The sequence below is a fragment of the Geotrypetes seraphini genome, chromosome 1, assembly GCF_902459505.1.
Source record: "Geotrypetes seraphini chromosome 1, aGeoSer1.1, whole genome shotgun sequence".
Classification (NCBI taxonomy): Eukaryota; Metazoa; Chordata; class Amphibia; order Gymnophiona; family Dermophiidae; genus Geotrypetes; species Geotrypetes seraphini.
The window spans coordinates 82,094,281-82,106,667 of NC_047084.1; the positions used below are offsets into that span (position 1 = coordinate 82,094,281).

General features: G+C 40.0%; 1 protein-coding gene across 1 annotated transcript in view; it reads right to left on the reverse strand.

Annotated features, from left to right (window-relative positions):
• Positions 1–12,387, reverse strand: part of LOC117366498 — a 135,602-nt gene that overhangs the window by 13,387 nt on the left and 109,828 nt on the right. The window contains exons 13-16 of the mRNA XM_033957882.1: positions 11,408–11,614; positions 9,215–9,445; positions 6,022–6,163; positions 4,000–4,085 (exon numbers count right to left, since the gene is read on the reverse strand). Of these exons, the coding sequence (XP_033813773.1) occupies positions 4,000–4,085; positions 6,022–6,163; positions 9,215–9,445; positions 11,408–11,614 (666 nt within the window). The remainder of the gene's footprint in view (positions 1–3,999; positions 4,086–6,021; positions 6,164–9,214; positions 9,446–11,407; positions 11,615–12,387) is intronic.

Here is a 12,387-nt window from a genome sequence, read left to right on the forward strand (position 1 = left end):
AATAAAATAGAGAGGGCATGATTTCTTGCACTTGATCAAGCTTATTCAGCTGACAAATGGTAGATATTTTCAATGCAGAGGGTGGAGCTAAGATCAAAAAGTGTGATGGTTTGATCAAGAGGAATGGGAACAGTAAAACTTGAGGGGCTAATGATTGGGTGATATCCTTATATAAGGCAGTATAGGTAATACAACCACACAGACGGGATGAGTAAATTTTTATTTTTTTTCCAGGTGAATTAAACATGCCAAGCCCTTTGTTGCTTGTACCAGGGAGCAATTAAGAGCATGGCAGTCAATTAGTCTTGACTGGCAAGTGATAAGCTCTTTGGGCCTAGGCAGACATTTGCACACTGTATAGGTCATGGGGGAGAGTGTGAAGAGTATGAAATCCCCTGTTTTATGTACCTCTTTCACTTTAGGCAATTTAGTATAGGAAAGGATTACAGAGCTCAGTAGCTGGGATAGATGAGATCATTTGTAAAGGTCAGACGATCTCTTCCTGCCATAAATTGCTATTTATTGCACTTGATTCCCAATGTTTTCTCTCATGGCCAATATCTCCAAATCGGTTAGTTATGTATGTACCAAGGTAGTCATTAACCTTTACTACTAAGCCTGGGTAGGTAAAGTATGATCTGAATCTCTTAAATGTACTTTTAACACTAGCCATAATATTTGCACCATGCCAAAGATAGCATCCTTCAGGAGCTCATATGATCTAATATGTACAGACATCTTATCATGGTCTGCTTGGAAACTTGTTTTAATCAAGTCTGTGGCACGCAACACGATGGGTATTATTTCTGCCACATTCTTAGTCTCCGACTTCACTTGTTGGTGTCTAAGGGTTTTCTCCCTCTTCGTATAACTTGCAGAGTTATACGATTTACAATTCTGTTTTGGCGTTTGTCTCCTTTACCCCTGTGTTCAGTTTTCTTTTTATGTAAGTACGGTATACACGTTGCAGACTTACGGCTCCTTTTACGAAGGCGCTTTAGGGCCTTAACACGCGGAATAGCGTGCGCTAAATGGCCGTGTGCGCTAGCTGCTACCGCCTCCTTTTGAGCAGGTGGTAGATTTTTGGCTAGCGCGCGCTATAGCGTACGCTAATCCTTAGCGCACCTTCGTAAAAGGAGCCCTTAGACTTAAAATGCACACCATTTTTGCACACCTATTAAAAAAAGATTGCATTTCCACATACATTTAAAATATTTAGTGCATTTCACAGAACGTTCAATGGGGGTAATTTGTATCAAAGAACAATTTGTCAAAATTGGATAACGATGTCTGTTGTAAGACTGGCCGATATCAACTTAATTGTAAAATTCTCTCTATAGACATGTGATGGAAACCTGTTGTGAATCAATTGGCAGCTAAGTTTTTTAATATTTATTTGACATATGTTTTTGTGGAAAATTATCACAGACATAGTTATTGAGCACATGAACAGTATTCAGTAGGAAAAATGATGATATGGAGCCTGTAAGCCTACCATACAATTAAGTGAGCATGGTATTTTGAAAACCATGTGTCACAAAAAAAAATTTTTGTTGCTACTATTTGGATTTCTGCCAAGGAACTTGTGACCTGAATTGATCACGGTTGGAAACAGGCTACTGGGTTAAATGGACCGTTGACCTGACCCAGTATGACTATTCATATGTTCTTATGATAAATGATTAGAGTTTAGAGCAGTATGGAGTTTTAAGTTTAGGAGAGGACCATTTATGTGATTTTTTTATTAATATGCATATATATTTCAGTTCCATTGCATGCAATGCAATCTCAGGCACACATATTGTCGGACCAGCTTGAGAAACACTTCTCTAGAGCATTGGTTCCCAACCCTGTCCTGGAGGACCACCAGGCCAATCGGGTTTGCAGGCTAGCCCTAATGAATATGCATGGAGCAGATTTGCATGCCTGTCACTTCCATTATATGCAAATCTCTCTCATGCATATTCATTAGGGCTAGTCTGAAAACCCGATTGGCCTGGTCGTCCTCCAGGACAGGGTTGGGAACCACTGCTCTAGAGGACAAACCAATTTTTGATGAATCATGTCTAAAGGTTAAGGAGACTTGTTACTAGTGGTAAAACCTGTTTGTGCTTTCAGAAAACATATTCCATAAAAAAAAAAAAAAAGTAGAGCAGTGTCAAACAGAGTACCTGGCCACGGACGTGTGTGCTTTGCACAATAAATCTGGCATCTTAGCAGGACTAGTCATAGAAAAGATATGGAAATGTTGGTAGTTGCAGAATTAAACAGAATGCTCATGTGATTAGCACACCTTAAATAATGTCAGTTCAGAGGGAAGCTAAGATGCATTGTTTTGAGTCAGCACACCTGTCTAATTCCTTTCAATCTGGTCATTTTTCTGATTTGTTTCCATGCCATAACATAGCTTAAGAATTTAACTTTGAGAAATTATTAACTCATTATGGGGGAAGTTAAGATATGCTATTTTACTATTAATCCCAGTTATTAGTAATTAGGTTTCATGCAGAAAATGGGACCTGTACTAAAAATTGCAGAAGTTAGTGGTAAAAGTACCACATCGCAATGGTAGTCCATGCTAATCTAATCTAAATCTTGGGTTTATATAAGGGGCTCGACTTAGTTCACATAAAAATCGATAATCAAAGCGAAAGTAATTAGATTAGAGAAAAAAATTAACTTATTAATGAAGACCCTCATCTAACTAATTTTCCTTAGAACAATTTTCTAAGAATTGTCGAAATAACCATGTTTTCATAGATTTTATAGAAAATCTGGAAGGAGAGAAGAGCTCTGACACAAGAGGGAATCCCATTACAAATCATTGTAAAAGAATACGAGAAAGATCGAGTAATATTGCCAATAGATTGTATTCCTTTTAAAGATGGAAAGGGCATGCTGGTAACTATGACCCTTTAAGAGCAAGAAAAATATGAATATGTGATGTTTCAGTGCCCATGCGCAGATTTGAGTCGCGTTGACGCATTTGGGGAAAAAGCTGTGTTGGTTCATAAAAGCAAATACGATACGACATCTTTTTATAAATCATCTTTCAATATTGGCATTTCAATTAATAAGCCTTTAATTTGCATGCCATGCTTAATTAACATTGATATATGCTTGTTGCTTACAAGGGCAAGATCTCGGTCAATAGCTGATTCTATAATATGGGCAGAATTCCCATATTATAGAATTCCACAGTGAGGAAAAGAACTATTTAACATTAAGAAAGCAATGTTTTGATTCCTAGAAGAAGCTGCTGGATAATGGCTTGTGGCATTATTTTTTAAAATCGTTATATACCTTCGTATTTTGTTGTTCATCATTTCAATTATATATATTTTATTATACACAAAAGAATTTACCCCCTCTTTTACGAACGCCTAGCACGGGTTTTAGTGCCAGCAGTGGAGGTAACTGCTCCAACGCTCATAGAATTCCTATGAGCGTCAACGCATTTACTGCCACTGCCGGCGCTAAACCCCGCGATGTGCAATCGTAAAAGATGGAGTAAATTACCTATTCCATGGAAAGCATGAAAGAAAATCAATAATAAGCGATTTATGTGATTATTTATTGGTAATATTTTGTATGTGTATGAATTATGTTTGTTGATTGGAACTTGCTTTGCTATTAGGTGGGAGATAGGGAAGGGAAAATAGGATGGAGGGAAGGGGGAATGGGATGGAGGGAAGGAGGAATGGGATGGAGGGAGGAGGGAAGGGGAGGGAGGGAGAGGGAGAAGGGAGTGGAATGATATTTTATAAATTATACAGATTGGAATTTAAATATGTCAAATTATTTGTAAGGAATATCTGTATGTATTATGAATGTATTTTTACTTTGTTCCTTCAATAAAAATGTTTGAACCTAAAGCCAAGTAAAAGTTTTTAAAAAACCCTTTTTTATGGGCCTTCTAGTCTAATCAGAGCTGAGACTTGAAGATGCGGTATATAGTATTTCCAGAGTTGTGTTGAAATAAGTTAAAATCTTTCTTACCGAACATAGTGGTGAACCATAAGTGCTTGGACTGTAACACTGTACCCATTGTGAAGTGATTCCGTTAAATACAATTTGTGTTGAAGCTACAAAAATAATAGATAGTTCAGTTTAATTGTCAGTGTTTAAAACAGGCCAAATATTTGACAACCCCTTTTACTAAAGAGTATTAAGACCTTAATGGGTGCATGGTTAGCGCATATAGACGATTGCAGAGATGTGTTTAAGGCTTTTGCAGTATTTTACCTTTTTCTGTGAGTTATTTTTAGAAAATATTTTAGGAGGAGCTATGGCATAGTTGGAGAATGGGCATTCATGTGCTATCCAGCTCAGTGGCATAGTAAGGGGGGGGTCATCTTGGTAAGGGGGGGTCGTCCTTCCCGGCTCCCTGCCCACCTCTCACTGCTGTGTATGCGTACCGCTTCCCTTCCCCGTACCTCTGTAACGTTCCTGGCATGAGCAGCAACCCTGCAATCTGCTGTCACGCCAGCATTGGCTCTGCCTCCGACATCACTTCCTGGACCCATGCCTAGGAAATGAAGTCAGAGGAGAAGCCAATGCTGGTGTGACGGCAGCCTGGCGTTTGCTGCTCGCAGAAGGAAAGTTACAGAGGTACGGGGGAAGGGAAGTGGAGCATGCATGGCAGGAGAGAGTGGGGAAGGAGTGTGTGAAGGTAGGGGGTAAAGAAGAGTGGGCGGAGAAGAGGGTGCCTCTCACCCTCTCCATGCCACTGATCCAGCTAGCCCGTTATGATTAGCATGCTAACTGAGTAACAAAGAATTAACACAAGAGCATCTAGTACCTCCGAAACAGAAGGTGATAATTGCCCCCACATTAACTTTTTGGCAGCATTAGAACATGACCTGAAAATCAAAACCCTTCAATAGTGCCATGTTAAATCTGGACTTAGCACACAGGAAAGTCTCACATTAAAACACATTCAGCTTAATATTCAGTGCTATTTAGCTATCCGAGAACAGCTCCTGGCTAGCTAAATAGCACATAGGTGGTTATCCAGCGATATATAGTGGGAGATAGGCAGCTGAATATCTAGCGCGCCGGATTGACTGATGACTGACTATGTCATGTGGCATAGCTGGTCACTACCAATATTCAGTGGCTTGTTGGCTTAGTTCAGTGGCCGCATAGAACCACTTAAAGAGTAGTATATCTTTGGCCGTTAAGACTGAGCCAGCTAGCTGCTGATTAGTGGCCTGGCTGCCAAAAATAGATCAGAACTTAGGGCTCCTTTTATGAAGGTGCGTTAGGGCCTTAACGCGCGGAATAGTGCGCGCTAAATTGCCCCGCGCACTAGCCGCTACCACATCCTTTTAAGCAGGCGGTAGATTTTCGGCTAGGGTGCACTATAGCGCGTGCTAATCCGGTGCGTGCGCTAAAAACGCTAGCGCACCTTTGTAAAAGGAGCTCTTAAGGCTGGTCACCGGAAATGATGCCAGCATTGAATTTCCAGTATCACCAAGTTTCAAGTTGATTTGGTCTTGATAGCCCGCTTTAGTTACCAAAGCGGTTTACATTTGTACTAAACTTTTTAAAAATGATTTAAAATATTTTAAAAAATGAGAAAAGCGGACTACACGAACATTACAGACAAAACATGCTACATAAGGAAAGTGGATAGGCTACATTGATCTGTCGCCTTGAGCCTGTATAAGTATGTGCAACTCCCAAATGAAAGATTAGATTAGATAAATAGAAAGGGGAAAGGGACACCAGCAGCAGTCTGGGGAGTTAAGTCCAGATTTTACTGCACTCTAGTAAAAGGGCCTCTTAAATTGTTAAAAATGAGTATTCTTTCCAATTTAAAATATTCATAAACTAGAAGTCCAAAGGAAAATGAAGAACCTGTCATGCTGAAAATAAATGAATATATGGCATTGCTGTAGGGAAGGAAGAAAACCAGAAAACTTTGCATTTTTATCTTTTAGAGCGTATTATATTTTGCTCATTGTGTCTCTGTTACTAAGAATTTTCCCCCCTAACGTGACATATTAATAACCATACTTGTCAAATTATAAAGGTACTGCCGCACATCTGTGTTTGAAGATTGATTGTAGACCACAAACTGGCCTGGCTGTAAAAGAATTATGACGTTGTTTCCAGATGCACTTCCCCAAGAATTCAATGAATTGATTCCACCAGCAGACTAAAAAAAAAAACCAAACAGAAATTGAAAAATAAGAGAAATAAGTATCGGTCAACAATAATATAACTGTACATGTATAATCAGTTTATTAAATGTGATGCACAAGCATGGGTAGCAAAAACAAGGCTTTTGGGGGGCTAGATTCTAAAATAAGTCACTGAAATTTAAGTGTCAGCAGATGCCTAGATCACACCTACTGGAACCCAACTTAAGTGTTTTTATTGGCCCGAATTCTGTCACCAGCGCCTAAAGTTAGGCACCTATTTAAGAGGCGCCCAACTAGATAGGCGTCTCTCTAAATTGAAGAACAAGCCCAATTAAGCTTTTTAATCAGCACTGATTGAAACATAGGCGCCTATCAAGAAAGCGCGATTCTGTAACAAGGCGCCTCTAAAAATTCAAACAATTGCATGTTAGGCGTGGCCGTGGCTACATGTTAGGCACCTTCTTACAGAATCCCCGCTCTTAAGTGCTCGCATGGGCGCCTAACTTTTGGTTGTGCCTAGAGCTGGCCTATTTATTGGGCACCTCCAAAATAGGTGCCCAAATAGGTGCCGCTCAGCGCAATTAACTAACCAGCACCCAATTTTACTTGAATCGCGCTAAACAGTGCCTAATTAGGGGCCTAACTTTTGGGCGCTTCTTATAGAATTTGCCCTTAAGTGTTTTTATTGGTTTTAAGTTTTTATTGGTTTTAAGAATTTGCCCTTATTGGTTTTAAGTTTTTATTGGTTTTTAATTGGTTGCACCATTAAAAACCAATTAAAAAATTAGGCACCACTAGTCTCCCTCTGGGACAGGCGCCAGGGTCCATAGCTCTTAGTTATGTTGAAGCCTGGAAGTGGGCATGTTTAGGGGCGGCACCGGACTTCGACGTCTATAGGCGTTGCTGGCTGCGATTCTGCAAGGACCTTAGGCGCCGGAAATGTAGGCCTGTAAAACCCTGACCTACATTTCCAGCACCTAGTGTCTATGTGAACCGTGATTCTGTAAGCGGTGCCTGTCCGTGACTGACACGCGGCAGACGCCGCTTACAGAAACAGCTTCTTTTGCGCTTAGGCTAATCAACAGCTTTGCAATACTTTGGCTGTAGTTTTAGCAAAATAATCCTAACTTTTGGAAGAAACATCGAGGCCCTATTTTACTAAGCTAGGGTAAAGGCTTCTACCTCTACCTGGGCCGCTAAATGGATATTGTAGCAGTGTTGGAGCATTTAGCACTCTGGGCCACGGTAGAAACCTCTATCATGGCTTAGTAAAAGAGGACCTAAGTCAGCAGATTTGGACAGTGTGGTCGACCTAGTCTGCCAATTTGTGTTTGTCTGTTGTGCTACCTCATTTTCTTTGATTTCTCACATTTCCTCTGTTTTTTTATCCTTAACCCCTAAGTTCTATATATGGAGCCTAAAATTGTACGTGCAAATTTGGGCATGCACCCAATTTGCACATGCAATTTAATTGAATAATGAGCCGGTTAGCATCTATAATAGGGCACTAACAATCAGTTGATGCTAATTGCCATCGATTTAAATTTATATGTGCACCTTCCTAGTCAATATTCTATAAAGATGTACACGTAAATCTTAAGTGCACATCTAAAAAGGGGCAGGGGCATTCCTGGAATTTGTTCTCAGTGCTATAGAATATGCCAGATCTGTACCTAATTTAGGCCCAAGATGTATACTAGGTTTCAGTTGATCTAAATCAATGTCTTGCAAACTTTCCAGCCGGTGGCACACTTAATCCAGTGCCCTGGCCGGAAGGCACCCGGAAGTGCGTGGAGGCCCATCTGTCCGTGAACCGCTTCAGTGGAAGGATCCGGGAGGTGTGGGGTAGAGGAGGAGAGACACCAGCCATGAGGAGAGCCATCTGCGCCAGCTGACTTCCTACAGACATGCCTCTCGCTGTGAGAGGCACATCCTGTAGGCAGTCAGTTGGCATGCAAGACTCTACTCCTCACTAGTGTGTTGCGACACACCTGAAATCTCAGGAGGCACCCAGTTTGCGATACACTGCTCTGGGGAGAATATCTTTAGTTTTTTTAATTGCCTATATATGGCTTATTTGGGATCAGCGTTAGGCCTTAAAGTCTACCAGCAAATCAGGCCTCCCTTAGCTTTTGGCAGGTTTGTGGTCCCAAGTGGCAAGGAAACCCAGAGCAATTGTCCTGGTGACAACCTTGCCCCCTCACATACACATGGGGGCACACTCTATAAGAAGCGCCCAAAAGTTAGGAGCCGAAAAAGGCACCGTTCAGTGCGATTCAAGTAAAATATGGTGCTGTTTAGTGAATCATGCTGAGCGGCACCTATTTTGGAGCCGCCCAATAAATAGGCCAGCTCTAGGCACAACTAAAAGTTAGGCAGCCATGTGAGCGCAGAAACACGCTTAAGAGCAGCGGTTATGTAAGAAGGCGCCTAACACAAAGCCACGCCCACGCCTAACATGCATAGCGCCTCTTTTTTTTTTTGAAGGCAGCCTAAATTTTTAGAAGCGCTCTCTTACAGAATTGCTCTTTCTTGATAGGCGCCTAAGTTTTAATTATTGGTGATTAAAAAGCTTAATTGAGCTTGTTGTTCAATTTAGATAGGTGCTTATCTAGTTGGGCGCCTCCAAAATAGGTGCATAATTTAGGCGCCGATTACAGAGTTTGGGCCGTGATGCCTAGGCTTAAGTACAGGCCGTGGATCATTTTGATGGGCCTTTTTTTGAATTGCCTCCATGTTATCAATGCCCTTTTGTATCTGTCTCATCCAAAACTCCTCACAGAATTCAAGATTGGGGTTTCACCAGACACCTTTAGAGAATATTACCTTCCTCTGCCCACTAATGATGGCACATATTATGAACCTACATATTATACTGCTTAGTAACCTTGGGGGTCATCAGTGATGACCTTTAATATGTCTTCTAGTTGGTGACTACTATAGTTTCCATCCAAAATGGGTTTGCTTTCTTTCGTTACGTATGTGAGTTACATAAAACAATACAAGCATATCATGAGAACATTCTCACAACATAGTGATTATAATATAGAATAGGATATACAAACCCAAACTGAAGATAATATGTTTTGTGGAATGGAAGAAAGCGCACTAATGGCGTCTTGAATTAATAACTCGTTATTCGTACTATAGAACATCACAATGAAGGCTTCCGCAGTTCCATTATTCTGTATCCAGTAGATGCAACCTTGAGGGATGAAAATTGTTTGACCAGCGGTAGCATTGAATGTGGTGGCTGAACTGTTGGATGCTGTAATTATACCAAACAACACAGTACCCTAGTAAGACAAAAAAAATTCAAAATGTAAGGTCATAAGTATGAGAACTTGTGTGACTTCTAACTTTCATAAACATCATAAATTTAATACTATAGGCCAGGGCAAAGCTTCTCAAACTGAGGGTCAGGACTCCAAATACGATCCAAAAACCCACTTCTGGGGATCATGACCTGGATGGGCTCTCTATACATGCATCATTATTTTGTATCTCCAAAGGGTCACATATTTTTATTTGGCTAGTATCATGGGGTCATGACCATAAAAAGATTAATAAGCACTGACAGAGAATTTATCTATTGTAAGCTATCTCCATCAAAGCAAGCAAATTTCCATAAGATTTCTTAAACCTTTGTCTTTATTAAGAAAATTTAATAAAAACTTTTTGAACTTAAAAAAACCCTGCAATACAGTTTGCAGACTGTTACAAAGGGTTAAATAATAGCTTCTTTGAGAATTCTAAATCAGAACTAAAAATATCAATTTCTTACTTTGTTAATATTTTCACCAAAAATAATTATAGATTATCTTCTTCCAAAAACTGATCTTAGGCTTTATTGAAAAATCTTTCAAAACATCAGTTAAAAAAGAACAAAAAAAAAGAAGGGCATGACATGCTTATATTAGGGGTATGTTTATTAAAGAGCATAAGAGTTTTGCATGTAATGTGGGTTAACAGGCAAATGCAACAAGACCTAAGTGCAAAATTCCCTAACACACCTTGGGATCCTTTTATTAAGGTGCGCTAATCGATTTTGCGTGTGTTAAATGCTAAGGCATCCGTTATATTCCTATGGGCATCTTAACATTTAGTATGCGCTAAATCGGTTAGTGCACCTTAATCAAAGGACCCCTTTATTTGTTGGCACTATGAACATAAATGCGCCTAACCCCCTCCCATTGGCATGACGTTAGGTGACCTGGCATTTAGTGCACATTTGTCAGTAGGCACATGATACCTCCTGTGCCCACTTTCCCCCACCCTTTCCCTTCCTAAGAAGTTTGCGCCCCTCTTTTCCCACCTGTTAATGCTGTAAAACCCGGATGTCACCGAAAGGGTGGTTGATCATTGGAATGATCTTCCACTGCAGGTAATTGAGGCCAGCAACATATATATCAGTAAGAAGATCTTGTAAAAACTTATAGCAATACTTTATCTCGATGTACTCACAGACCTCAGTGATACCATCTGTATGTCACTAAACTTTAGATCATACAGAGATTAACGGTATCCCTAATCGTCATCGGTCATATTACTTATTTTGCAATACTTTTTAAGTTATTTTCAATAAATATATTACTCATCTTATCTCCTGCTACGCGGGTGGGGTACGCACTCCAACGTAGTCTACATTTTGCCCATACGGGCTTTATCAAGGAAATCCCCCTCAGTATTAGAAGTTCATGCTCCCCGCGTTGTCAATTTAAATCGGGAAAAACCTTACTATCTAGATTGTGTTTAAAAAATAATAATAGTAATCAACAGATAGAGTATCTTCTGTTCACATTTTAAAACTGGAATATTAAAAACATCTGTTCCCTAAGAACTGAAAAGAAATAACCATAACATTTTTAAAAAATAATAAAAATAAACTGAAAATCTCTCTGGTGCTTATCCCTGATAATACATTTTAAATATACAAGCAATTCACATCAGCTAACACCACTGTATGTTCAACTAACTCAGTGATTTGTAAACTACGGGGGGGAGGGAAGGAGGGGGAGGGTGCTGAAAAGTTCTCAGCCCAACCAACCCACTTCCTAAATTCTGAGCGTTATTTTGCCACGGTAGCTGGAAAGAGTGTTATCTTATTTCATTAAGTGCCAATTTTCAGAAACGAAATTCTCTGTTTTGACATTGTTTCAGATCATTGATTGAACCATATCCACGTCGTTCTCATCTTGCCTGGGATGAGAACTTTTCAACACCTCCCTCGTAAATGTAAGCATTATGATATAACGTACCGATATTACGTATCCTTGCATGTTGGCATTTGTGGTCCAGGAAGGCCTATATAAACCTCCAATGTAAATATATAGAGTACACACTGACATTCCGGCATTATAACTGTTGATGCTGATTCCAAAAGCTGCTGCTTCCGAACTGGAGTACTTTGTGGAATCTCCATAGTATCCTGCACAACGGACAACGCCTCCTGGGTACACATTAGCCTGAAAAAAGGAACATCAGTTACAATAGCATGAGTTCATTTTATTAAAGATAGGTCATAAATTGTCCTCCCCCATTCCTCTCTCAAACAAATAAAGTGGTATTTTCTGGTATATGAGTTCATAAGGACATTTTGATAAAAATTTATCATTTGTTTAGACTGGTCACCTAGGGCAAAGTGGTTCAAAGTATTTTGTCCTTAGACTCAAAATGGAGAAGTCATAGGATGAGCTTTTCATATACCATAATACGTTATTCAAAAATAATAAGAATAATTTTTTAAAAAGCTTGTTTCCATGTGCAAGCAGATCCAGAATTAGAGAATGACTTGGGGACAAATTTGTCCCTGTCCTTGCGGGAGCTCAACTTCCCTGTCTTGTCCCCACAGATTTTGTCACTATCCCTGCCCCATTCCTGAAGCTCTGCCTTAACCTCACAAACCTCAAACACTTATGATTTTAAAATGTTTGAGGCTTGTGCAGATGAGGACAGAGCTTGCAAGAATGGGGCAGGAACAGGAAAAGAATTCTCCAGGATGTGACAGGAAAATGAGTTCCTGTGGGGGCAGGGGAAAAATTTGTCCCTGTGTCATTCTCTATCTAGCATTATATACAGAGTAGCAGGGCAGAGATTAAAAAGTAGGCCTTAATCTAGGAATCTAGCACTGAAAAATAATGATAATCTCCTAAATTCAGTGGCGTACCTAGGGTATGTGGCACCCGGGGCCCATCATTTTTTGACACCCCCCCCCCCCCCCATGTAAAAATTTTTTTTT